At 36.3% G+C, this 26,919-nt stretch overlaps 2 protein-coding genes and 1 non-coding gene across 4 annotated transcripts; 1 reads left to right on the top strand and 2 right to left on the bottom strand.

Annotated features, from left to right (window-relative positions):
• The first annotated feature begins 2,119 nt into the window (after window positions 1-2,119).
• TRNAD-GUC (transfer RNA aspartic acid (anticodon GUC)) lies at window positions 2,120-2,191 on the top strand. The gene has a single exon. It is a non-coding gene; the product is annotated as a tRNA-Asp (tRNA).
• Window positions 2,192-10,026: 7,835 nt separating this feature from the next.
• On the bottom strand, window positions 10,027-13,511 carry LOC105046676 (UDP-arabinopyranose mutase 1). 2 transcript variants are annotated; one of them, XM_073259817.1, is made up of 4 exons: window positions 13,047-13,511; window positions 10,982-11,232; window positions 10,721-10,904; window positions 10,027-10,553 (listed from the first exon to the last, which is right to left on the bottom strand). In XM_073259817.1, the coding sequence occupies exons 1-4, from the start codon at window positions 13,374-13,376 to the stop codon at window positions 10,215-10,217; spliced, it is 1,104 nt and encodes a 367-aa protein (XP_073115918.1). In that variant the 5' UTR covers window positions 13,377-13,511; the 3' UTR covers window positions 10,027-10,214. The 2 variants fall into 2 exon arrangements, with proteins under 2 accessions (XP_073115918.1, XP_010923637.1); XM_010925335.3 differs by having other exon boundaries at window positions 10,721-10,889; window positions 13,047-13,510.
• A 9,272-nt stretch (window positions 13,512-22,783) lies between these two features.
• LOC105046675 (cytochrome P450 85A1) lies at window positions 22,784-26,704 on the bottom strand. Its single transcript, XM_010925333.4, has 9 exons — window positions 26,418-26,704; window positions 25,055-25,376; window positions 24,625-24,774; window positions 24,293-24,541; window positions 24,098-24,184; window positions 23,918-23,996; window positions 23,681-23,787; window positions 23,448-23,572; window positions 22,784-23,139 (listed from the first exon to the last, which is right to left on the bottom strand). The coding sequence occupies exons 1-9, from the start codon at window positions 26,606-26,608 to the stop codon at window positions 23,052-23,054; spliced, it is 1,398 nt and encodes a 465-aa protein (XP_010923635.1). The 5' UTR covers window positions 26,609-26,704; the 3' UTR covers window positions 22,784-23,051.
• Between the last annotated feature and the right edge of the window lie 215 nt (window positions 26,705-26,919).

Here is a 26,919-nt window from a genome sequence, read left to right as displayed (position 1 = left end):
TTTGTACGATATGATATTATTATCTAAATAAAAAGACAAATATGTTCATGTCTTTTGGATAGTTTTTTCATTAATAAAAGACTTTCTGAGGGTCCATCTTTTTTTGGATAAATATCATAGAAAAATTGGCTGACTTTCTTATTAACTAATTTATCCATATTCTCATATTTTTCAAAATAAGTAAATTATTTTTCATGAATAGTATTTACCTATAAAATAAGAAAAAAATCTTATCCACCTAGAAAGTGGTTAAATAATTTTTTTATTAATTAGTAAAATAGATATTTAATTTTATTCTTAAAATATTTTATCCTCATTTTCAATGTTTCAATCATTTAGTACCTAATAATAGAGTCATTCACTTTCTTCAAATTTAAAAAACACAAAGAATGTTATGAAAAATATAGATAAATTTAAGCAACTTATCGAAAAAAATAATAATACAAAAAAAATATGGATAACAGAGTTTGAAGCCCCTTTCTCATGCACAAAAAAATATAAATAAATTATTTTTTTATTTAAATATTATTTAAAAAATATTTATTCAAAAAAAAGAATTTTTTGATAAATTTTTTATCCATAAAAGAATGACTCCAAACGGTGCTAAAGAGAGGGAATAACATGGTTATAGGGATCCTAGGTTTGACTGAAATTTCATGGATCCGCGGTTCCACCCTCTTAAATGTGCTTTTCAGCACTAATTATACTGGGATAACACTCTTATCCCAAGCGACATCTCATTATCCCCGAAATCATCGCTGCCACAAGATTCAAGCTTGAATTCTAAGCAAATCTGATGGTAACCAAAGCCTAAACTGCCTAAACTTGTATTTACCGGAAGACCGTGGTGTTCTTAAGTTAGATGAAGATTTTGTACTTGGTCAAAGCTTGAGACTCTTGCAACTCGTGACACAACAACTCGCTACGTGGTACCACTTTGGAGAGTTCAAAAGATCTCTAATTTTACATCATGAATGCAATATACGAAAAGCTTTCTTGACATTGGATGGTGACCATAATGACATGATTTACTTCAATTGAACTCAGTCTAGTTACAACTTTTAAAGCAGCTGCACCTAGTTTTAGGCTCAAGTCAGTCTGTTTAACAGGCAAATTTCCCTCAGCACAGCACAAGCCAATAAGGTCTTGGCTGGCAGGAAGATCACAAGTTATCAGGTCTCTTGGTCATGAAGAAGGAGATGTTCCATCTGACCTGGTATCACAGGAAACAGATTCACAGATCAGTCAAGAGGGAGATGAGCCTAGTACAATAGCATAAAAAGATAAATAGTGTCCTATTAGAGAGCATGTTCCATTAGGCAAAGGTTTTTGCAGAGCCATTTGCACAATCAAGCACCTGTAAATTGTAGGGTTGCTGCATGGTATCATAGGCCTGAAATTGCATGATTGAGTAGGATTTTGTTGCAATATTAACACAAAGTTGTCTCATTCTAATATATAAGCAAGGAAGCTGGAATCTTGCTTGGAGCATGAGGAGAAAGTTGTAGGCCAAATGAACTTCACACTCACACAGTAAGTAGTTTGGTCTTTATTTATGAGTGGTTTGTGGTTTATTAGATTATGAAATTTTGTACATTTTAAAATCTCATGACCTGGTTGTAGGAGTTGGTGGCTATGTGCAAGATTTTGGCACAACTTCATTTAGACAGATAGCATAAGATAAAAATTCTCTATATCATAGCATTGTGATGATGACACCAAGTTGGAGTAGACTGTCTCGAGGTCTAATAGGAAGTGAAGAAGGGTGAAGGAGAAGAGAGATGCTGATGAGGAGTTAAAAAAGCGAGCGCGACTAATCGGTGGAAATCCTAAAGTTATTGAATGTATGTTGGCGTGAAGGAGAGAAGTGGAAAAGAGAGAGAAAAGGAACCAGCAAACTTGGCTTTCTATATATATTCATCTGTTACATAGGTTTATTAGAGAAAAGAGAGGGTGTTTTAAGAATTTCAAAATGAGATATATGGTGTGCCAAGGGGCCTTCCCTAGATGATATACTTTGATGATCTCATTAGAGGAATTTTTACCTTGGTAGCATAAGCTTCTGTATGTGGTTTTATAAAGAAATAAATATAGAAACTTGAGAACCTTAGACATCTTGGTCGTTGTAGTATAGTGGTGAGTATTCCCGCCTGTCACGCGGGTGACCCGGGTTCGATCCCCGGCAACGGCGTAAATTTTTTTTTTTTTTTTGGTAAGAGACAACTCTTTGTTGTTTTTGTGTTCCTGCTCTATCTAGAAAAGCCTTCCCTGTTTAATATTTGCTCTCTCTTTGTCTCTCTCTCCCCCTCCCTCCCCAGATTATCCCGTGTAATCATCTGATCTACATTTTGATTTGAATAAAAGCTGGGTGGTGTTAACCTCCCTTTTCCCTCGGGAAAAAAAACTTGTGATGGTGCATCATTTCGGTTCCTAACCCTACGTACCGTCAAAATGTTGGCATTTTGTTCTGCACTGATTCCTTTTAGAAGTCTTGCAGCTAAGTGTGAGGACTTTGGATGAATGGGTTGGAAGGGAAAACTCTTGGTTTTTGAGGTAGAAAAAATTTGCATTGGAAGTATGCATCAATGGGAGCCCGAGGGTAGCACTAATATTGCCGAAGATCTCAAAGGAAGTAGTTTTGTTGTAGCCAAGGATTTGTAGCTCGGGTCAATCGATCTCCGCTTCCGCATAAGTGCGGTATTATCGATTTCGGTCTCTGGCTGTTATAACACAGGATTTCATGATTATATCCTTCAAAAGTTACCTCTTAAGATAGTTTATTGACTCACAACTAATATAGAACTAATGATGCTTTCCCTCCTATACCACAACATAGCCCTTCAATTAATGGAGACTCTATGCAATGTTGTGGGAGGTGCACCACAGTCTGCTAAAGGCACATAGGTCCTTCCTTTAGTGTGAATATTGCAGTCAAGAGCTCATGGCTCGGACGGATCAGTATCCGCTTCCACATACATGAGATATTGTCCGTTCTAGTCTTTGGCCGCTATAGCACAGGATCTCACGATTTTATCCTTTAAAAAGCATCTCATGAAGTAGAGAAGATCCCATCCCATATAAGTCAAAATCTCCATTAACTTACAATCAATGTGAAACTAATGATGTCCTTCCTCTTATACCATAATAAGTTTATTGATTTGAGATGGCTTTAAAATGAGAGGATCTTGATTTAATTAAGAGGATTAGAAAGGATGGACGTAAAAAGTTTTGCAAATAAAAATAGGAAAAGAAAGATCTGATGATCATCATTATTATTTATTATATGTTGTGTAATTGAAGATGAAGTACAATATAGTATTTTAAGGCATGTTGTCAAATCTTAAGAAGGATAGTTGTATTTGTGATATATCTCTATGCCGACTGCTTAAAGTCTCGAGATGCAGCATTTTGAGACATACAGGTTTTATGCAGCCATGTAGTTTCATTCAATTCAGAAATTGCAATGAGGACGGATAAGAAATGGTGCATATCATATTGTTATGATAACATATTGGTACTATTTCTTGCTACACTATTAGACTTATGATCCATGTCGATTTAACTATTAACATTGTGACTATGGATGGTCGTGCATTGATGATGAGAATATATTGATCGCCATAATCCAATGTTAAGATTATATTGGACCAGATCGGTTTTAAGATGCTATCTCAAGATTATTATTTAAAAAAGTGTGGCCACATATTACTTTTCTATGTTATCAATCCGAGAGTCCGTTTTCAAAGAAATAAAATTATTTTCAACAAAATAATTAATGTAGCCCAAGTGGGAGAATGTTAGAAAAATTTCTTAGGTCGGCTTACATTAATTGATTTATTTATTTTATAAAAACGGGTTGATGGATGGTCCATTGAGTTGTTTGTCCAATTTGTTTGTGATCATGTTGGATTGGGCAGTAGCATCTTTTCTATAAAAATCTAGCCGGATGGTTAAGTATAGGTTTGGGTCTTATTGAAACCCATGATGGGAGGGCCCAGTAAGACATCTATTTATATTGATGCTAGGTCTCCTCTTTAACTTAGATTGAGTTGCTTATCTCATTGAGAGCCGTCATTGAGATTCTAGGTCATAAAGAGGAAGACCAAGTAGTTACACTGCGAACAACAACGATTTTGCACCAACAATGGCTCAAACAAATATGTGCATCTGCCTTTTCTCATAATTTTTGATATTCTATTTAACGTATATACGATCATGCATACATTGATTGTTCGTAAAATTATTGTTACACCTCCCTGCGAACTTGATCCTGTTCAGTAAGGAATGTGGCGAGGCAAGATGGATTGTGACAATATGCTCATTTACAACTTATGATAGGTGAGGCCCCCACAAGGGATGTTGTGTGAAATGTCTTGAAATGGTGAATAGAAGCATCAAGAGATGTCGGTACACATGCATTGATTGAGAAACTAGATGGTTGTCGGCCAGAGCATATTCTTTGACTATCTAATGCACAGGCTAAGAATTTCTATATCATTCGATTTTTTTATGGATAAGCAATTTAAAGATAATTGATGATGTCCAATGACTCGGGCTATTAGTGTTAGATTCTCATTATCCAATTAGGCTGGACTATACTCTAGTATTAGGATTGAGCAAATAATCGAAATTCAAAAAACTCAATCTAATGTAACTCAATAAATATCTATTTCGGTCGGTTGAAAAATATAAATCGGATGAAATCAGATTAGAGTTTGTAAAAAATAAATTATTTATGATTGAATTTGGTTCTTACATTTTTAACCCATGAAAACGAACCCAATCGATGTACTATTTCACAAACTCACTTTCATTTTGGGATGGCGTCGTTTAAACTTCAATACTTCATTTCAAAAAATATCCTGTCACCCATTTGAATTCAAAAAAATATTAATATTTAATTATTGATGAAAGTATATTTATTTGAGATAATTTTAAAATAAAAACTTTCAGATGTAATTACTTTTAGATGAATAAATTTTTTTTCTATTTTATTTTGTACATATTCAAAAATAAATTTATAATTTATAAGATTTAAATTTTTTTTATATTAAATCGATAAAAAAATAAATAAATTTAAATGAGTCAATATTGGACTTAAAATTAATATTTGATCAACACTGAAGTTCAAACCGATACAATCCATCCGAACTCATTATAAATTGTTCACTTCAATTTTAAATAATTTATAAATGATAAACGATCGATAATGAATTAATTTTTTTCCAATTTAATTAGATATGATTGAGTAAAATTTTTTTCAATTCAATCAAATCTGATTCATGCTCAAATCTATCTAATATGGCCAATTAGTTTCTGTCAGCTCCCTCGCGCTTGGATTGGTGTTGATCTCCGGTAGTAGGAGAGTCCTCTTCCCCAAACTAGAGAGAGGAAAAAAAAAAGAGACATGATACACTGCTAGCACCTGTTAACTAATGAGATGTGACACGCTGTCCTCTCGTCTCTCTGGGAAAAAAATTCAAGCTACGTCCCACCACAGTACAGAAGAAAAGCATGGAAGGAATAAATGGTTGCCCAATGATAAATAATAACATAGAAGTAGTGAACACTTGCATTCTTAGGGATAAGTAGGTGAGATCTCATCTCTACTTTCCTGCTTTGCAGAGATAGATAAACACTTATCCCTCAAGGACAAACAAGAACAGATGCACGATAACCAATTAGTCTCAATGGGTAAACACCTAGTCAGGTTGTTAAGCATCAAAACTACAAAAATAAGCAATACATAAGGGGGGAGAGGGAGGGAGAGAGAGAGATTGCTCGACAATAAACACTAACATGGAAGTAGTACATGGTTACACTCCAAGGGACAAGCAGAAAGAGTGAGATCTCATCTCTATCCTCCTGCTTTGTGGACGCCAATAAACACTTATCCGCCTAGGATAAATACCAAGAGATGCACGATAAGTAGTTAGTCTGACTAGATTAATACCTGCTTTGGGATGGTAAGCACTCGAGCTACACAAATAAGCAGTACATGAGAGGGGGCAGAGAGAGAGAGGGTAAGGGAGGTAGCTTGGGTTCTGTATCGAGAGATGGGCGTAGACGGCACATCGCATTTGATTAATTAACCACACCTGTCCAGAGGTGAAGAGCCAACAAAACTTGGGACTGGCTGCCATCATGTGTAGCCAAGTCCATCTCTCTCTCTCTCTCTCTCTATATATATATATATATATGGCTTTTTGTTCTGGTGCCTTCTCAGGTTTTGAAAGTTGCATAAGCTTGAGTTGAACTTAAGACGTATTTGATGGAGAGGAGTTGTGCTTTAGAATGAGAATGAAAATGAATGATTTTTGTTCAAACCGTTTGATTGGAAGAAGTTTTTTTTCTATTCTAATTTCAAAAAAAATACAAACATCCCAATCCTTTAAAATCCAATCATGACTCACCATTTGTATTCATCTGATTCTGATTCCCACACAAACCAAATCCATCCATTCTTATGTTTATTACAATCCATTCTAATTTCGATTTCGATTCTGGACGTAAACCAAATGCACCCTTATTTCAATTGGATCATACTGATTTCTTACACATTAGTTAGAGTATGCTTGTTATAATATCCCCGTATGGTTATATAGCACTCCGCATGCTCTGAGTCTCTTATATTGTTTGCAGGGCTTTTGCACTAAACGCCTCAGCTGATCATGGGACCATCCGGACATTTGAAGGCCTTTTGTCCAAGTGGGAATTCTCTACTAGGAAAAAACTGGCCAACATCCACTCTTTTAAATGTAAGTTATAGTTTACACCCCCAAAATTGCAAGTTATAGTTCAGTGAGCTAGTCCATAGAAACATTCACTCAATAAACCAATTGGATTGGATCTGTTGCGTTTCCTAATCAGATAGCCCAACACCGACTAGAAATTTAGGGAATCCTTTTACATAGAAGATTTTTCTAGTTGTTGATTGTGGAACAAACAACCGGTTTGGCATCTTTCCAGTTCTGAGTTCTGACTCAAATTTCTATTCATTTATAATTGAAAATTCCGGTATCAAAGGTTTCCCTTGCAGCCATTTATGCAAGAAATTATCTATAGCTATTATTGTTCTCAAATTTTGCGAATATTATAGATGATTGACAAAAGATCACTCTAGAAATGGAGGCTGATCACCAACTTCTTTTTTTCAAATGTCTCAGTTTCTTGCTGTTCTTACAGCTCACATGCTTGAAGACATGGAATTCAAGTTTCCAATAGTGGTAGAAGATGGATATCCTATCTTTTCATTATTATTATTATTCCAATATGTTATTATGCTGTTAGGATATATCTTCACTTTTCATCATTAATGTTTCTGATTGCTAAACAGAGGAAGACATATCTTAACACTGTGCGATGATTTGCTGGTGAATTCGTTTACTTTGAACACTTCTAATAATGTTGCAAGCAGTCAGCCACCACTTGCACAACAATGCACAATCTTGGATACAGGAAAAATTAAGGATCACAATTACATGAATAACTTTTCTGCTGATATTCTCTTTCATGGCAGGTGGAATTGTCTCCTGTATCACAGCTGATGCTTGGTCAGTTGTGCTGGCTGTGGCTGGTGATAAAATTCCAGTTGTTGGTTTATACTCGACATCGAGGGAAGCTGCAAAGCTGACAAGTGGTTCGGCATATCTGGCGATTGAAGAAGGCATTTCAAGGGGCCTGCAACCAAGAGTATGCTGCAATATAGAGGAAATACAGCTTAAAACAAGAAAAATGAGACAAATAATGTCTTATTCCTCATGAGAGTTTGCATGGAAGCAGTTGTTCTGAACTCTTGTTTCTTTGAGGAGAAGAGCCTGAAACTTTCCATCCCTATCACTTCTACTAGTAAGAGGTCCTAAAGGAAGAATTATCATTCATGAGCTGGTAAATCTGTTTATTAAATCCCTACAACAAGATCCATTGTGATGGAAAGAGAGGGCCATGCAAAACAGTGTTCAACCAGATGCTGTAGGTTTTACCAGTCTTATATGGCTGTTGCTGAAAGCTTAAAGCTACCCTTTTCCATGCCTTGATGCTTGCAATTGCATAGAATTCAGTTTTGTATATCTTTGTCATGCAGCACCACTGCGTCGCGCAAAGTAGAGTGACAAATGTAAATGAGTTTCACTAAATTTTCTAGATATCATCACTATTACCTGTCCAGAATGACATGATTCTGCTGATGACTGAGTGAATGTCAATGAGTGGTTCCTTATTGGAAAAGAAGACAGAAATAAGAGTTGTAAGGACAGGTGGTTGTAACTCTAACTAGCCTACTTCGATGGAGCATTTGGTTTATGACCAAAATCAGAATCTGAATAAGAATGGCCACATCCTCTATTATATTTGGTTTGCGATCAAAATTGAAATTAGAATGGGATGGGAAGCATAATTATAGATGTGCATCCCAATGCATCATAATCAAAATTCACCAACTGGTCTATGAAATCCTGACCGTACACTTTCAGTAAGTACTGTGCATGGCATATGATAGCAACAAAAGCATCCATTGTTCATATCATCATAGAATCAGGGTTATCCATAAAACCACACATAAGTACTGAGCATACCACATGCTTCCAAAGCAAATATACAGTAAGCTACTTGGCAGGCTCTCAGCCATGCACAACAAGGAAGCTTTTAGTCCTTGCTTGACTGTTTATAGGTAGGTATGTCAGGATCGGGTTCCGGTTTTCAGCATATTCGTTCCCAAAATTTGAAATATATTTATCAGATCCAAGTCCATACTCAATTAAAATTTTACATCCACGTAATTTTGAACCCAAGGAAGGTAGAGTATTGGATCTGAGTTTTGCTATATTTAAAAGTTATTTAACTATATTTTAGATTTTTAAAATATTCAATGTACTCATACTCATAATGTTATCCCCTGCTTTCTGAAACATGAAAAATTATATATAACGAAAGGCTGAAAGTTATATCTACGGGGGGCTCCTATTCAACTATTATTTTTTGTATCTAACAATCCATGCAATCAAAAGAAGACTTAATTATTTTAAAAATCTTAAATTTTTTAGAGATTTTTATTTTTATCCAATCAGATCATCAAACTTCAACTACTACTTTCATCTAATGACTGTGATGATGAAAATAGTCATGTACTATCACAGGACATTCAGTAAAAACTAATATAATATAAAATAATTGATGTATAACTTTTATAAACTCTTTCTTTCTGACCACCACCACCACTAAGGCCATCTCCACCACTATCAAATCCACCACTACTACCCCCCATAACCCTTAAGAAATAAACCATTTTCATAGAGTATATATGCTATGGAAAACAGATCTCTCTTACACAATAGCTTGTCAAAGTTACGAAACTTCTTCAACCATACTAAACCTATATGCTTTTCTCCTTCCTAAACACCTAAAAAAGGAGGTACAAATGGTGAGAATTCCAGAGAAGATAGTCATGAATAGAAATGGAGGAAAATAGAAAATAGAAATCCTAATTAGAAGAAAAAAAGAGGAAGAAAGATTTTAAATCCTAATTAGAAAAGGAGGGAAAAAAAGAGTTTAAACCCTAACTACTAGAAGAAAAAAAAAATCAAAAAAGAAGTTCAAACCCTAATTAGAAGGAAAAAAAAAATTCACATTAACTAATTCCATATCACATCAATTTTCACTATATATCATATGATGGCACATAACCATTTCCATAACCATTTCCATTTCGTTTACGTTCTTTAGATGAAAATAGTAGTCAAAGAAAAATTATAATATTTTAAAAATTCGATGATTTAATTGCAACAAATCAAAATTCATGATTGTTAAAAAAATTCAAAATTTTTCAAATAATTAAACCTCAAAAAAAATAGGAACAAACAGATTCTGTAATAATCTAACTCGGTATAAATATTAAATCACAACAAACATATTACAAAAAATGACTCTAACAAATGGCATGTGGTAGAACAAGATGCTAAAATGATGATACCGTAAACAAATGACCTTTCATGCAGCAACCACACTACCATGCTGATGAAAAACCCAGACTGAATTTAAAGACAGCATAAAATATTTTATTGACGCGAAGTATGTAAAAGATTACAATACCAATTGCAAAAGCACTCCGAGCCTCATAATGAAGCTTAAAAAACAATAAGAATAACATCTAAGGTCAAAGTCCATGAATACTAACAATAAAAAGGAATGGTAGTGACGTCCATATTGTCTACTCTATTTCACTTGGCTGGGCCATTGGGTTTTTCAGCAGCAGCTCCGGATGGGTTGAGCTCATCCCAAGCCTCAATCCATGTAACCATGGCATCTGCAAGCTTGTTGAAGTAAGGATCGATCTTCCCGAGCTTTTCCCTCACTTGCTTCGACAGTTCAATATAGCATTTCTGAACGGTGGTGCAATCCTTTGAAAGGACAGCAGATTGGAAGAACGGGATCAGCTCTTCTTGCCAGAATATACCATTATACTCCTTCTTCAAGTTCGCAAACGGATTGCTGGCCTTGCTGTGCCAGATGTAGGGCAGTCCAGTCTTCACACCCAAACCCAAGTGGTCACAGATCACCTGCAAGATCACCAATTATAGATTACAACTGCAAACAACAGTATTGCTTTTATTTAAGGGAGATGCAGAAATGCCAAAGTTTTAACAACTTTAGATAAGCTTCTGTGGTAAGAAATAGCACTGGAAAACAGCAGGAGGCATGTATTACCATCTATAGAGCAACTTACCTTGGTACACCATCCCGCCCACATATCATCATAACGCCCAATAGGTTGTCCATCACCCATCAATCCAAAGTACATTGCAGGGCCTATCAGTTCACGGTTGAAAGCCAGGTTCATTCCACACATTGGAAACAAAGTCCCCTTGGGGACTGTAAGTACAGCGTCCACGTACCTGGTAAACAAAACACTGCGTAACTTAACAATTAAGTTGGTATTCAACAATTGTTCATCCATTAATGGCTCCTCCATTATATGCTTTGCTACCTGGTGTTCCTCTCATGAGGCTTGACAAGCTGAGTGGGAGCATCATAGTCAGGAATGTTGAGCCAAAGGCCATGAGAAACAGCAGTTGTAACACCTTCCCGAAGGCTGAAAGGATAACCACGAACAAAGTCTGCACCATCTCTAAACGGATCATACAGTGTGTTAAAGAAGAAGGGGGTAGAAGGGGTGAGGAGATTCTTTATGTGCTGCTCAAGTGCATTGATCTGTTTGCCAGATGGATCTTTAGCAACCTGTATAAGAATACAATCCAGTTGTTTATATGCACAAAAGCTCATACATCATCTAACTCAATGGGCTAGGCTAACAAATTAATTACACAGCATAACTTAATCATGTCAATATCTAAAAGTATGGATAGCATAGCTAGGCAAGATGGACATTCAAAAGTCATGTAGATTTCACATGCAACCACTGTTCTCTCAAAAGTAAATCAACCTAGTCAATTTACACTAATGATGTTCATGCCAACGACGTGGCAGGTGCAGTTATACTGAAATTAACAATCCTGAAACCTTGAATCAGGGAGATGTAGTTGAATTGGTTTTTCATCACAGATCCAGAATGCAGGGATTATGATTTTTAAGTTTTCATGTTCACGTAGCTAATTGGAATGTGATAACTCAACTACCAATCAAAAAAGTCTTAATTAACACATCACAACAGGAGCCCGTGCTTCCTGATGACAAGAGACTAAAATCAAATCGTATCAAAAGTTGGCAGACATATCAATCAGGATGCAGCCACATGCTAAAAGTCAATTACCGATCCATGCCATCAAATGATGCTGCTAGTCCACCACAATTACGTTTTTTATGAGAAAGTTTTAAGCCTATTTACTGACAGGACCATTTGAAGTAATGTAACATGAGGTTGGTAGGATTTTTTTCTGTGCATAACATTGCCAACTATAAAGACCAAGTAATAAGGATAAAAGAGAAAGCTTAAGCCGCTTGCTTTTAAAAAAAAAAAAAATCAAACACCACCAACACTCAATGTAAGAAGAAAATATAAAAGAAAGAACTAAAATCTTGTATAATTCGTAAGCACCACAAAACTCAGTTTCAAAGCATATACAAAAAATTGTTTATCAAAAAAAAAAAAAAAAAAAAAGAACATACTTAAAATCTCATACTAATATGTGGCTTGTTTTAAAGCATGTATCATTGACATACTTTCGAAGAATAATGGCATAACATCAACGTTTGTCGGCGACAGATCTGCAATTCTTAGGCACTTTACAGAATCAAAACAACTAAAGAACTCATGCCGGCAAAGATTCACAATAAGATTACAAATCCATCTCATCGCAAGAAGCAGGGTAAATAGTTCAGCTACATCTCATAGAGATCAGCAGGAAGCAACGTCAGCCATTCAAAGAAATCCATGGAACTACTAAGAGTCCCATGTTTCTAGTCCAGGAAAGAAACTAGAAGGCTAAGATTTCGACCCAACAGGACCGAATCTTTGTCCTTCAAAAATCGAATCTAAGAAAAATCATTACAAAGATTTAGCAGACAAACAAGGTAGATCTAATCATAATAAAGATCTAATACAAAAAAAAGATAAATCTAAAACAAAGAAGATCGTGGAACAAAAGATGCTAAAGAACTCTTTTTTTTTTTTGTGGGAAAAAAGGGCTAAACATCCGTGCCAGCAATACCCATGGATGGAAACGAGGCATGGAATAAAATAATTTTCGGAAAATGCTTTAAAAAAGCGTTGCTCCCCAGATCCGAGTCCTAACATCACGATCATAACCGACACTAAAATCCAACTACCAAAAATTTCTTAAGAAGGATGACAATAAAAAAGTGAAGGAAAACGAAAAATCCACCGCAAAAACTCCATCTTTTTTATGCTAAAACAACACAATGGGGCCCACCAAATAGATCCCCACATCCAACAACAGATCCGCAAAACCAGCCAGGATCCCAGCTTCCCCCAAATCCCCAACCGAGACCTAAACCCCAGATCCAAAACCCACCCCCACCCCCCACCCCCAAAAAAAAAAAGAAAAAAAAAAAGGAAGGAAGAGATCACTCACGAAGCAGTCATCATCGATAGTGTAGATGTACTTCTTCTTGGAGATCATGTAGCCGAAGCAGCGGCAAGCCGAGTCCTTGAAGGAGATGCACGAAGCCTTGGGACCCAAGATCCGGTTGATGTCGTTCCGGTTGTAGAGCTCGTAATCGAACCCCTCCGGCACCTTAATCGTCTTCGAGGGATCCCCATCCTGAACGATGATTAAGTGGTAGGGCTGGAAGAAGGGCCTCCACATCTCCAAGAAATCCAGGTTCCGGATCGTCGGGATCACGATGTCGAGCTCATCCTTCAGCAATGGCGTGTTCGGGATCGAACTGTAACCCTCCGCCATTGCTGTCTTTTTCTCCAAGATCGAGAGATTAGAGGACGAGAACAGAGGAGAGAGAGAGAGATAAAGGAGCCCTTTTTTTTTTTCCTCCCTCTCTCTTTATTTTGCGCTGATGCAGCAAGGGTCCAGGGGAGAGAGCAAAGGAGACGAGGGTTTATAAGGATGACCGGCACGTGAAATCACGTGCGGGGGCGGCACGGAGAGCTTCCGACGCGATCGTGCCCGTGCCCGCATAAAGTATCCCGTGGGGACCGGTCGTCCCGCTGAATGAGGCGCGGGCTCGGACGTGATTAGCCGGTAGATGATGCGGACGTCCGCACATGAGATTTATCAGTGACGACCGACGCGATCTGCGTCAGCGGCTTTTGAACTTCGCGTGTTCACACAGGGTAGTCAATGTCGTTTAGAATGACGGGGCGGTGACCGGATCCGGAGTTGTGGTGCGGTGGTCTTGGAATTGGATTCTAATATTTCGTGGCCGGTCTGAAACTCCGGTATAAAACGATTACCCGTTAAGAATTTATCGTTGCTTTTTGGAAAAAAAAAAGAGAAAAAACTGAGTTTCGGATCATGCCCGTTAACACTGTCGGCAAACCAATCGTATGGGAAGTGGTTTCAAAAAAAAAAAAAAAAAAAAAAATCGTATGGGAAACGATCTCTTTTGAAAACTCTTCATGCGATAGGTATGATGAGTTCCAAAAACGTTTCCTCTGCGGTGCCATGCATTGGGACGGTTGTGCATGAAAAGATGTTGATTAACTTGGGGAACTATAATTTCATTGTGCAATGATGAGCCTATTTGTCTCAAGCAATTGTTACCATCCTATGATTTAGGGTTATGGAATCATCACGTGAATTGTACATAGGCAGCAAAATTATGTGCTTATTTTTTTAATAAAATATAATTTATCAATGAATTGAAAAATTATACTCTACACCGAATGCACCACACCAATCATCTCATCTCCTTTCTATGAGCTCCATTTATCCTTTGTTCATCTTAGTGATTGGTCACAACAAAGATACAAGGTGATTAGATGTATATGGTATCCTGTCATATTTGATGCATGCAATGTAGGATATGATTTCTCTAGTTAAACTATCTAGTGCCACAATGCTCCGATTCGAGGAGTAATCATAGTTGGTGCTCATTCGAGATGGAACTCGAAGGTCGACAAAGGTCTGAGAACGATTGAACACATCCAAATCTTGAAACAAAGGTCCAATCATCAAAAATTCTTTTGTAGAGGATCTTCCGATACTTATGTTAGTTGGAGCTTTGGGAATAGTAAGACAAAAAATTGGCAAAAAAGTATTTTTGGCTATTAGAAAAACTTATCCAAAGACCCTTTTATGTTTCTTTTTTATAGAAAAAAAATTCATTATTTTGTTAACCGATAACTGTCATGGAGAATTAAGGCTATCATCGATGGTGGATAATAAGTAGCATTAACTAGCATACCACGTTTCGTTATAATCATTCGAAAATTAAAAAAAATGACTCCGATCAATGTTCTTCTTATCGGTTCAATACCACTAGATTCTAAGAGTTGTCGGTCTGGATTCAACAGTGGGGTCAGCATGAGCCCAACCAACTCGTCGAATCAAAACCAAGGACAATGCCCAAAGATGAAGGGAGTAATCTCTCTCCTCCCTTTTTTTTTTCTTTTATAGCAGAGCTTCTCTTGCTTACATTTTCAAGAGACCTAGTTAGATGTGGTATAGAGGAATATGCTGTTGTGTTTTAAAGAAAGTGATTCCGCATGCAAGCCTTCTTTATAGATGGAGGATTACTTCTAATGGAAGACTTTGCATGTTACTTGTTGAGACAGACGACTGTGGAGATATGAGCCTTGGTGGGTCACGAGGTGACAAACAGTTGTGATAACTAAATCTCATATATAATGGAATATAAGGGTGTGGGGTATTGCCTACACATTGGTACTCCCTCGGAGTAGACATGTTGCTATATATTTTAGTAGAAATTGCTAACGCATTTTAACTAATCGGAGTACACATGACTCAAATTCTTTACCCCAGTACATGACCACCAGTGTGACGCTTCTAGCATTCCATGGCATACAAAGTCTAGAAAAAACTCGCGCAGTGCCAAATTAACTTGCAAATCTGACGGCGAAAGTAGCAGCGTTTGGTAGTCATTCTCTGACCGACACACCGTAGCGGCTGCCACCGAAAACAGGGAGCGCGTCAGCTGTCCTTCTGAAGGACATGATATCGCCGCAACTTTAGGAAGCAAAGTTCATACCACCACTGTCGTGTATCAATGGATTTAAATTGCATGCAGGTAGTTTACCAAAAAAAAAAAAATTTGCATGCAGGTGGGGCCTTTAAGTCTCTGATTCGTGCAAAAAAAAAAATTTTCTGAAAATTTATTTTTTAAAAATATGGTGCTTAGGATATAATTTTAATTCTTTTGATTGATCATACAAAAATGATATATTACAAAATGATTTATATTTGTTTGGTCATGTATTTTTTTTAAAAAAATGATATAAAATATTTATTATATTTTTGATAAATATAAAATTATATTTTTCTATACCTAAATTTTATATTAATATTAATGTAATATAATATTAAATCATAATAATTTATTATATTAATATAATATCAATAGTTTAATGTAACAAATTTATTAACATAGACATTAATATAAATATTAATATATTAATATAAATATTAAAAAATATTAATATATTATTAATATTATAATATTTATAAAGATAATATTAAAAAAATATTTTTGAAAAAAAAAAAATTCTATCATTTCTCATCCCATTTCCGTGAGAAATTCTAAAACACACCTTCTCCGTGTGTTTACACTTCCCAGAAAATATCTTTTCACAAAAAAAAGTTTTTAAAATTTTCTCCAATTAAAATTCCCAATAAAATGAGAGGGCTTCTTTTCCGCTTCACTTCCTGCAAACCAATAGCTGACATAGTGACTCTCGTGTCACTCCCATCACTCCTTCAAATTAGCATCAATACATCAGCTGAAACGGTGGCAGTAGCTAAGACTGGTCCAAGGATCCCACTTGACAAATACATCAGTTATAAGCTTTCTAATAAGACAAGGGATGTGGCCCCATAATTTAAACATGAAATTCTTAAATAAATTCTGGCAGGTAGGGAAGGTGATGTTCACAAGAGCGAAATTTATTCCAACCAAGAAGACCATACTTGCCGCTGAAAGCCAAAAGTCATTGAATTTTGTGTGCCACTTGCTAGGGATGGATTAACCACTCAATATGTTTAAATCCAGCGTAGATTAAATTTGACAAATCAATTAGGTAAAATTTGATAAATTTTTGATCGATCCTATATAATCCGATCCAACTTTATTATGAAAAATTATTGATTAGAATAATTTCACCATATATATCTTGGATCAATCAATGAGAATTGAGAAACCATTATAATATTTAAGAAAGTGAATTTTTTTTCTATTTAAAACAGCGAAAGTTGCTAGCTGACCGATCAGTGAATTTTTTTTTTTCATTCAAAATTTTCAATCGAACTTAAAAAATAGTGTATCTTTTTTCAACAATAAATGATACGGTGATTTCCTGTTGATTGGTTCAAAATTTTCAGTAAGTTTTTCTTGATTGCCACCACGTTGCCAACATGCACGCCATGGGGCAGCAGTGTGGACAAATGGAGTTGTTAAAACGTCAAAAGTTAGGTGCAATGCATGAATTTGTGACACATTGTCTTTATATTCAATGCCTTTCTATTCTATTGCCATCATTTCTCTCATTTTCTCGTTCCAGCTTCATATGCCAGCGGTGCCACCGCTAGGTTAGCAGCCAGCTGGAGTTTCAATGCACACCACAAGCCTTGAAATCTTGGTAGCTGCACAAAACGAGAATATGCTCTCTTTCTCGTTAATTAATAGAAAGCATGGGGACACTGGTTGGGCATCACAAGAAGAGAGATCTATAGCCATTAAAACCTAGTTCAAGGACAAGGTAAGTAATTCACAGCTCTCAAAACCTGGTTGAGGAATTGCATCTGGTTCTTGGTGCAAGAGTTTTAATTTTTATCGCACATTCAATTTGAGGGAAGAAGCTGTAATTGATGCTGAAAACATTCTATCTGGGTATAATGGGCCTCACCCACCACTAAATGCCATCAGCCAAGTAATTAGCTGATGAGACTGAAAGCTTAGTGAGACCAAACCAGTTCATTAAAACATGGATTGTACCCTCGCTCGTACATTTTTGTTTTGGCTGCATCCGTGGTTGTATCCCACATTCATATCTGGTGTCAATTAATTAATATAATATTGCTTCTTTCTATCAAAAAAAAAAACATGGATTATACGGATCGATTTCCACCATCTCCTTTTCTTGCATCGCGCCACCACCCTCCAGAGTCCAAGTCCTTGCATTTTGTCACGTGGTAACGCACCGGCTGAATTGCCAGCCACAAAACTATTGCAATCATTGAGCTGCACAAGTCGAAATTTGAAACACCAAATGTGAGATTCAAAATTAGGGGTGGAAGTTTGCTTCGTCCGATACCTGGCTTGATACGATCCACAACAGAACCGGAGTGAATATGGATAATGATAAAATACATCTTGAATCTAACTAGTAGATATATAACTCTGCATAAATTTTTTTTTTTTTTTTGAGAATGTTGCGGATAAGGGCTCACCCGATTTTTTTTTTTAGAATGTTGCGAATAAGGACTCATGTGAGGTATTGTCTGTTCTGAATTATGGATCTCAAGATATCTTATGCAGAAAAAAAAAAATTTCTTATAAAAGTGAGTCTCCCTTGACACATTATTAGAACCATAATATTATCCGCTTGAATCCATAGACCTCACGATTTTATCCTTTAAAAAATTTCTCGCATGAAAAAGATTTTTTTCTCTTTATAAGTACAAGTTTTTTTTGACTCACAACCAATATGGGATTATTGACGTCCTCCATATTATTAAAACCATAACAGAAAAAACAAAAATTTATATAAGAGAAATAATTCTTATCTTGATATGATTTATCTAATTTTATCTATCTCGTTCCAACATATAAGGCTTATCTACTCCTCATTTCAAGATAGATAAGAAGCAGATAAAAGTAATGATTTATCCGATCCATTGCATCTCTTTCTAGAATAAAGAGATAGGATATTTTTTAATCAAATAATGATATTTCTAATCCACATTAGGGGTGGCAAAAATCGATCCGATTCGCATTCGATCCGTCTTAAACATGTTTGAATTTAGATTAAATGGGTTCGGATCGTAAACAGATTGACCTGTTTAACTTATTTAATAATCGAATCGGATTCAGATTTTAGACAGCTGACCTGTTTAACCCATTTAATAAATAGATTGAGTTGAATTAGATCAGATTGTAACATAACTCGTTTAACCCGTGTAACATAATCTGTTTAAAGCCTCTACAACATGGAGCGCACTACTTTTTTTCGAATTCGCCGGCCCGTGTGTGGGAAATTGGACCGTATCCATATGAAATACTTGCATCCCATCGATAACGTGCCACGCTACCCTTGATTTTCTGTTCCCATCCTGCAGCCCTGCATTTTTTTTCTCTTCCCCTTGGCCCTCCTCTTTCTTTCTTCACACCGTCAAAGGCTTGCCAAAGATGAAGACCATGGAGGCCAAGACCACAGCTACTGGGGTTTTCTCATCCCCTCCAAGAGTTCGCTGATGGGGGGTTTTGTGCAGGGCACAACCGCACGGACACCAGGCCAGTCTGAAAACACCGACGGTCGCGGTAGAGGAAGGACCGGTTGAGGAGGCAGGGAATCAGAGGGAGAGGTGGCGGTGGAGGAAGAACCAGTCGAAGAGGGTGAGGGACTGATGGAGACGACCGAGAAGGTGGAGCCGATTGGGGAGGGGGGAGGGATCTAGGGTTAGGAGGGCGCGTTAAGGGTCAGGCCGCGGGTGGAGCTAGAGGTGATGGCTTTCGGTCAAATCGCGGGCGGAGCTGGATGCATCTAGGATTCCGGTTAGGCCACTGACGGAGCTGGAGGTGAGGGCTTCCAATCGAATGGAGCTGGAGACAGTCGACAGTATGGTGATTGGGCAAAGTGGAAGCAGTCGACTGCACGGAAGTCGGATAGAGTGGGAGGAGGGCGATCTGACGAAGATCCGACGGGACAGAGCCCTCTCAGATTTTTATTTTTCTTTTAAATGGGTCTAGTTGGTCTGTTTGATTTTTTTTAATAGATTATTATCAATAGGTAGTAAATAGGTTGGACCGGATAACCCATTTATTAAGTAGGTCAAATTTGAGTTTTAAAATCTGATCCATTCAAAATATTTTGAATCAATCTATGTCTGATCCGATCTACTTATATCTGATCTGATCTGAGTACCATCCTAGTCCACAAGACTCCCTTGCCCCCTAAGCTTTCATGTGCAATATGATACAAAGAATTAGTGCAATTCACAATGATTGGATTGGTTCACGAAGATTTTTTTTTTTTTTGATTGAAGTTCGTGCAAATGGCTCCACATTGGCATCAAAGACGAATGGGTGATGAAACATTTTCTTAGCATTCTTCAGTTAGCAACAACTTGTACTGGCACGTGCAATACATGCATCTCCGAAGGACAAAAATATGATCGCAAAATAGTGTCCAACTAGAATTGCCATATTGTTGCCCCTTCTACCAGGTTTCCTTTTTTTAATTTCTCTTTTGTTTATAGTTTTCTATTTATTCTTGTTGTAGTGGGACTCGGGCACGACTTTCAATATTTTTTATTTTGAATGGCACGTCTTTTCAAAAATTAAAATTTGCTTAAGAAGAAAAAGTCCTGGCTATGAAAGGGACAGTCACGTGTCTACTCCCAGGGTAATCTCTACTTCTCCGATCCTATTATTTACTTAGACGTCAGGAGTGCTTGATTAAGAGGGATGGAGGTCTGAAATAAAAATTAAAATGGATGGCTTTTATTTTAATTATTTGATAAAAAAATTATATTTTAATTTTAATTTTAAAATAAATAAAAATGATTCAATTTATTTTAAATTTAATTTTTATTTTTTTATATAAATTTAAATTTTTATTTCGATCTTGATCACAAATTAAATATTTTTTATATATTTATCTACATATATATATATATTTATATCTTCCTATGGACGTTTTATCCTGTTACTCCGAGATCTTCCCCACGATCACAGGTAGCTTCTCTTAGAAAAAATAAAAGAATTTAGAAGCGTCCGTCATGTGGACTTGCTGGGATCTACTAGTTTTATCATAATGGCGGCATTGAAGGGCTGGAAATTGGCCTACTTGGACGCAGGAGGGCTGTTAGGAGATCCTCACTATAACTAGCTTGGGCCAAATAAATACAGGCTCCGTGAGTATACACAGATATGTGTATGTATGTGTGTATGTTTAAAATGTTGGTGCTAACTTTTTAAGATCGTAAATCATTTGTAATCATCCCACAAGTATACTATCTTGTTGGCATCAATGATTAGAACTGAAGTACACTAGATTCAAACCAATTGAGCAAACATATATGTACATAAATTTAGTGTACAATGACCTTCTTCCCCTCTTGGTTCCTCATGCTTTGTGAGTGGATGAGTCCAACCACCCTCACTCGCGGCTCAAGGGTGCCAGAAGGACTTAAACTAGGCTTGAGCATGGTCCAAATGTTTGTGTTTGGTCTAAGCCGGCATTAAATTCTGATAGACTTGGAAATAGGGTTGAAACCAAATCGGATACCAGCTATCCATATCCATATTTATAATACAAATATGAATATTATTCAAATACAAAAATTTATATCTATATTGTTTTAAATGGATATGGATATAATTCGAATACTGAAAATATGGATATAATTACGGATGTGAGATGGATAATTAAATTTTATAATTATAGAAAAAAATATTATTAAATAGATGAAAAATCAAGTTAATAGCATATTTACATTGTTATATTTTTCTCTTAAAAGTTAATAAATATTATATAAAATTATATAAAGTGACAGGTAAATTTAGATATTCGGATGTAGATTGGATAGTTGTCTATCCAAATCCATATTTTTTTTTTTTTGACGGTTATGGACACGGATATGAATGTTAGTTGGATCCTTAAAATTCTGTCCATATCTGAATTGATTCGGATATAAAAACGAATCTGAATGGATATTATCCATACTACTTTCATCCTTACTTAGAAATCACCGATATAAGAACTAGAGTTCAGTTATAATCCATGATCATTGCTCACAGAGATATAATCCATGGTCTTGTTGCTCAGGAAGATGAGGAAGCACCATAGCAGAAGCCACTTCCCAAAACATGCTCATAATTTGTGCACTCAATCACTCCTCTTCTCCTAAGAAGGAGAGGTTCTAAGTTCGAGTTTCGGATGATGCATCTCTAAGTATCCGATTATGAGTAATTTGCAGTTGTTGAAACCTCTCCTCTCTTTCTCCCCAAACAAGCTAATGATGTTGTTTAGCAAGGCTAAGGCCATGCCAAGTAACATATGTCAACTATTAGAACCTGTCCATAACTGAAAACGCCATGTTGGTTGGTCTGAAGCAGCAAAGGATATTTTCTAATGGATCTGGCCTGGTGCTTGAACACCCATTATGAACACCCAGAAGGCCAAAACTTGGCTGTCTATTCTGCCACCTTATTCTAGTGGGCTCAAATCACCAGAGTTTTCCCTTCTTGTCTTCTCTTTTACAAACTTCATACCATTGAGAACATAGAAAGACATGCTGATGCCACTTAAATCTGTAAGAATTTTGGAGTTGTTTGCTGAGATTAACGAAAATTGTGTGTGGATATCGTTTGTCTAAATGTTGGTGAACCTGGTGCAGCTCCCCTTCTGCATACTTTTGTGGCCTATTTGTTGGAACATATGCAACAAATCATGCAGTTCTCCAGATATGGTGTTCTTACAAACTTTTTTGATCCCCAGCTTTCAAATTTTTCTGACAAAATGAATTGCTTTTGGGAGTGCTAAATATATACGAGTAGTCGAAGTATCCATTTCTTTAGGAGTTGGATTGAGAATAACTTGTTATCAATGTGACCCGCTGGTTCGTAGTATGTTGTTCATTGTAATGTCTAGTATGAATTTACTGGATTGATGGCTATCTCTGATCAAAGATTTTTCATGAACACATTAATTTTTATACACTTGAATAGTGCTGAAATTCTATATCTCAAATACCTTAAACATTAATTCCCTTTAGTAATCATATGTCTAAAACAAGCCAGAAAGAATATGATTCAGTGGTATGTTACCTGGATCCTGGATTGGCAAAAGTGGCTAAGGTTGCCCACATGGTGCATAAATAATTAGGTATTAATCCTTTCCTTGAAAACATAGGATTACAAGAAAATTCAAAATTAAATCAAGCTCAAAAATGTGCAATGAGAGAATAATGCTTTCCAATTAGAACACCAACTAAAGAAAAGCACTTTTCCTTTGATCAGTTGTTAGTAGGCCTACATATCTATGACCCTTCTATACCTAGGTACTCATCACACCTCTGTTTACAGGCAAACTTTTGACAGATGCAATGCATACTCTTTGATGACTAATAATATTTCTAATTTCTCACTGTTCAACAATAGAAAACAAACACTTCTCTTTGATGATTTGTTAGTGAACCTATCTATATCTGTATACAATACTAGTTTCAATAGTCCCAAACTCGGATATGGAGTCCATTGGGAGCTTCAACTCTTGGAAATTTCAGGATTTTATCTCCTCCAACTTCTTCCCATCTGCAACAGAAATATTTGAAGAACAATCAGAATTACTTTGTAGAGGATTTTAGTGAAACCCATACCAAAGATCAAAGGTGCTCTGTTACTTTAGTCATTCAACTCCAGCTGCATGAACTATATAAGACAAGCAGCAAAAACCATGCAACCATACATTCAGTCCAAAATCCCTGATGTGTGAGATAATGTTCATTATAAAATTTCATGAGTTTTTTTTTTTTTAATGACCTTTATCTCAAAAAAAAAAAACTGAAAACACAACAAAAAAGAACACTATGGAAGATCAAATACCAGAGACATAGACAGACCTGTATCTAGTTATAAAGTAGTGAAGAAATGTTGCGATTTCTGCTGTCCCTAATTCTTTCCCTGGGCACAGCCTACCTCCTCCACCAAACATCATAAAATGCTGGTGTGACTCCAGGTTCTTCTCCTGTATTTAATGAAAGGGTTTGTGGATTAGAGATCAAAGTTTGCATTAAATCAGAAGGAGGCATGCTGTACTTGAATTAAAGCATGTTTTAGCTTCATGCTTGCTCACCAGCCATCTCCATGGATTGAAGTTTAAAGGTTCAGGATACAAAAATGGGTCATAATTGATCTCCCTTGTGTAAACATAAATTCTCCACCCTTTTGGAATAACAAATCCTGAAGAAAACACAACACATATCAAACATTAAGGATCCAACTTTTTTTAGGTTCCAGAGACAACAAGAGGATAGTTAGCATAGGATTGATGAGAACCAAGCAAAATATGTTCCCATTTTTCTGAACCCACCTTTCATTTCCACATCTTGGGTTGTTTTCCTGAGCACCCCATTAACAACTGTGGCAATCCTTAGAGTTTCAAAAATTACCTATAACAAGAACAGCAGTTTTCTATTAAAATGTTTTACTGGAAATGTTTCAGATTAGCAGGAAAACTCACTGAAACTCGCTGCTGGAGTGATCGACTTACTGCTCGAGTGAAACTCAAGGACTTGTAATCATTCCAATCTATTGCATCCTCTGCTGACTTCCCTTTTCGGATTTTCAAATGTTCATTCTGCGAGAAAAAAATCAATTGATAAGGAACAACAAATATGGGATATTTAAACTATATAAAAATTTGGTTACAAGCTTAATTCAATTAATATAATAGCATTGTTTGTACCCTTAGTTCCTCAAGAGCTCTTGGATGATCATGGAGATATTTGACAGCCATCATCGAAGTTGTTGAAACAGTTTCATAGCCCGAATAGACAAGAGCGATGATCAGATCAACAATTTGCTCATCAGTGAGTTTTACTTTTGTGGTGTCATCATTCTTTAGGAGGGAATCAAGCATGTCATTGTAAGAGCACTGAGAAGCCCTTCTCTCCCCAATAATCTCTCTCAAGATGCCTACTAGTTTCTTCCTTGCCTGCAGCAGGAGTATGTCATCAAAAAACCAAAATCCTATAAATTGTAAGAGATGGTAAAGATGGCAAGAATATTTGGACTTACCTGGAATGCGCGGTGGTAATTTGTGCCTGGAAGTTTGATAGGCAAGGAAAGGGTACCAAGAACAAGTTGGAAGATCTCAGTTTTTAGAGCTTCAGAAAGTGGACCATTTTCAATGCTAGCTATTTGCTTCAGGGCTGACAGAAGCGCCATCTGAACATGAAGAACTAAATGGTTAATAAATTCTGAAAGGGAAATCTGTAGCCCTAAAAAGAAAAAAAAAGAATTATAAATAAGTTTCCTGAGCTTAAGTTCTAGTCATTACTTTCCCAGACTTTGTAGTTAAAATCAACAAGAGGCTGGGACTGCTCTGAAAACTTGCATGGTTATTTTTCCCAAAGTAGGAGCTGCTTGGGTATTGAAGACAATAACTATTGGAGAATAGAACACTAAACATGAAGATTAGAGTTTTTTGTATGGTAATTCTACAAACCTCCTTGGTTTTCTCTTGGATATCAATGACTTTCCCATTCCAACTGCAGAGGTGAGATCTCATGAACTCATCAATCTTGGGAAAGAGTTGGTCTCTGATCACTGAGGAATTGATGAGACCAAGCATGGCACTTCTCATAGCCTTATGGAGGGAACCATGTATAGCTGCAATGTTACATTTTCCCAATATATCCAGCATGGATTGTGGATAGCCAGGAACAAAGCCCTTCCCTTCATTCATGAGAATGAATCTATTGAGCTCTGGATCCATGCATACCACTGTAGGACATCCCAATATATGTGACTTAAACAAACTCCCATACCTGTAAAATTCATTAAGAAAAGAACTTAAGTGTGAGAAAGTACGAAGGCAAAAGAAAATCATGTTTAACAGCAACTACCCAAAACTTATCCTCTAAACTTTTAAAAGTTGAGCATATTTTACTTGTCTGTAAACCAGAAAATAAATACTCCACTGATATTTAGTATGCATAGCTTCCACCTTAGAAATTGCTAGTATATGACTCCTCAAAAAAAAATTTGTAAATATATGAGAATCATCATACTGACAATTTATTCCTGGAATCATTTTGAAGTAGCTAAACAGAGAACCTTTTATGAATGTGAAAAAAGCAGTGACAAATGCTAAGGCTGGAGAAGTAGACCCAAACGAAGCATTTCAGTGGCTAAAAGAAGTAGACCAAAATAGCTAAGGAAATGCAAAAAGGACAGTGATGTAATATCAAATAGCAAGTACTTGCAGAACCAGGTAAAACAGTGGAGAGAATTCCTTTTAGCAGACATGAATCTTGGAAATGGAGTTAAAGAAAAGGCTTAAGTAAGACATACCACTTTCCAGTAAAAGCCACTGAATTCAGAAAATCCACCTTTTAAATCATGCAGATGTTTCATATCGGATAAAAATTATCTTCCCTTTTGGAGGGTCATATAAATCATTGTTGAGTGACAAGGAACACCAACTAAAAGCCATCATTTCCAAATATCAGACTTTCTGAAGAACAGAGGAAGAAAAAAAAAATCTGTTGCATCTTATTTGCAACTATGTATCATGAGACAGTCCATTATGTTTTCCGTAAAAGGAAAATATTAAAAGGGATTTATCATTCAATACCCAAAGGTTTTTTATCCCCTCCTGAAGTAAAATCACATTCAGGAATAACCTACTTTCAAGCCATAAATTATTGATAAAAGAGTTCAAAACCTCATGCATGGAAAAGAAAAAAAAAAAACTCATGCATTGATAAAGAAAACTATAGTTCCTACAATGAGGACTTTCTTGTCTTAGCATCTCAAAATTTCCAAAGGAAGAGTAAGTCCAAAGGACCACTCTTCTCTAAGCTCACCTAAGTCTCTGGTTCCTCATGAAGCTGGGTCCTTGCTTCAGAAACTCTGTTGTCTCCCCAAAAAGTGGCCATCCCATAGTCCCTGGAGGGAGGCCCTTCTTCCTATACCTCACCTTATTCCATCTCAACAAGCCACTGCAGACAACCAAGAAACCCAGTGCCAACCCAAGTACCCAACCCAAGAGCACCATTGCTGCACTGAAGCAGGAGTTCCCCAACCCACCTTAGAGGCGTTCTAGAAATGAGATGGGTGATCTTGTTCCTCCTCCGTCCGAAGCGAGTGTGTCTTTATATGGGCCTCAGCACACCACAGAAGAAGATAATTACCTCTTCATGTGAAATCCCAACAACTCTGCAACAGTCAAAACAAAATATAACTGGCCGAGAACATTAAGAGCTTAATAATATATATATATATATATATATATATCTAATAATATATATATATATATATATATATATATATATATATATATATATATATATATATATATATATATAT

This window comes from Elaeis guineensis, chromosome 6 (genome assembly GCF_000442705.2).
Source record: "Elaeis guineensis isolate ETL-2024a chromosome 6, EG11, whole genome shotgun sequence".
Classification (NCBI taxonomy): domain Eukaryota; kingdom Viridiplantae; phylum Streptophyta; class Magnoliopsida; order Arecales; family Arecaceae; genus Elaeis; species Elaeis guineensis.
This window is presented reverse-complemented; position numbering and strand designations above follow the sequence as displayed.

Bases quoted from the DNA above. Each gene is read 5' to 3' on its own strand.
- LOC105046676 (XM_073259817.1), bottom strand. From the start codon at position 13,376: ATGGCGGAGGGTTACAGTTCGATCCCGAACACGCCATTGCTGAAGGAT. The intron at 11,233-13,046 runs GTGAGTGATCTC...ATTCTTATACAG, and splicing joins CTATCGATGATGACTGCTTC to GTTGCTAAAGATCCATCTGG. The intron at 10,905-10,981 runs GTAGCAAAGCAT...TAAGTTACGCAG, and splicing joins CCTCATGAGAGGAACACCAG to TGTTTTGTTTACCAGGTACG.
- LOC105046675 (XM_010925333.4), bottom strand. From the start codon at position 26,608: ATGGTGCTCTTGGGTTGGGTACTTGGGTTGGCACTGGGTTTCTTGGTT. The intron at 24,542-24,624 runs GTAAGTCCAAAT...CTCCTGCTGCAG, and splicing joins ATTACCACCGCGCATTCCAG to GCAAGGAAGAAACTAGTAGG. The intron at 23,788-23,917 runs GTGGGTTCAGAA...TGTTTTCTTCAG, and splicing joins CCAAGATGTGGAAATGAAAG to GATTTGTTATTCCAAAAGGG.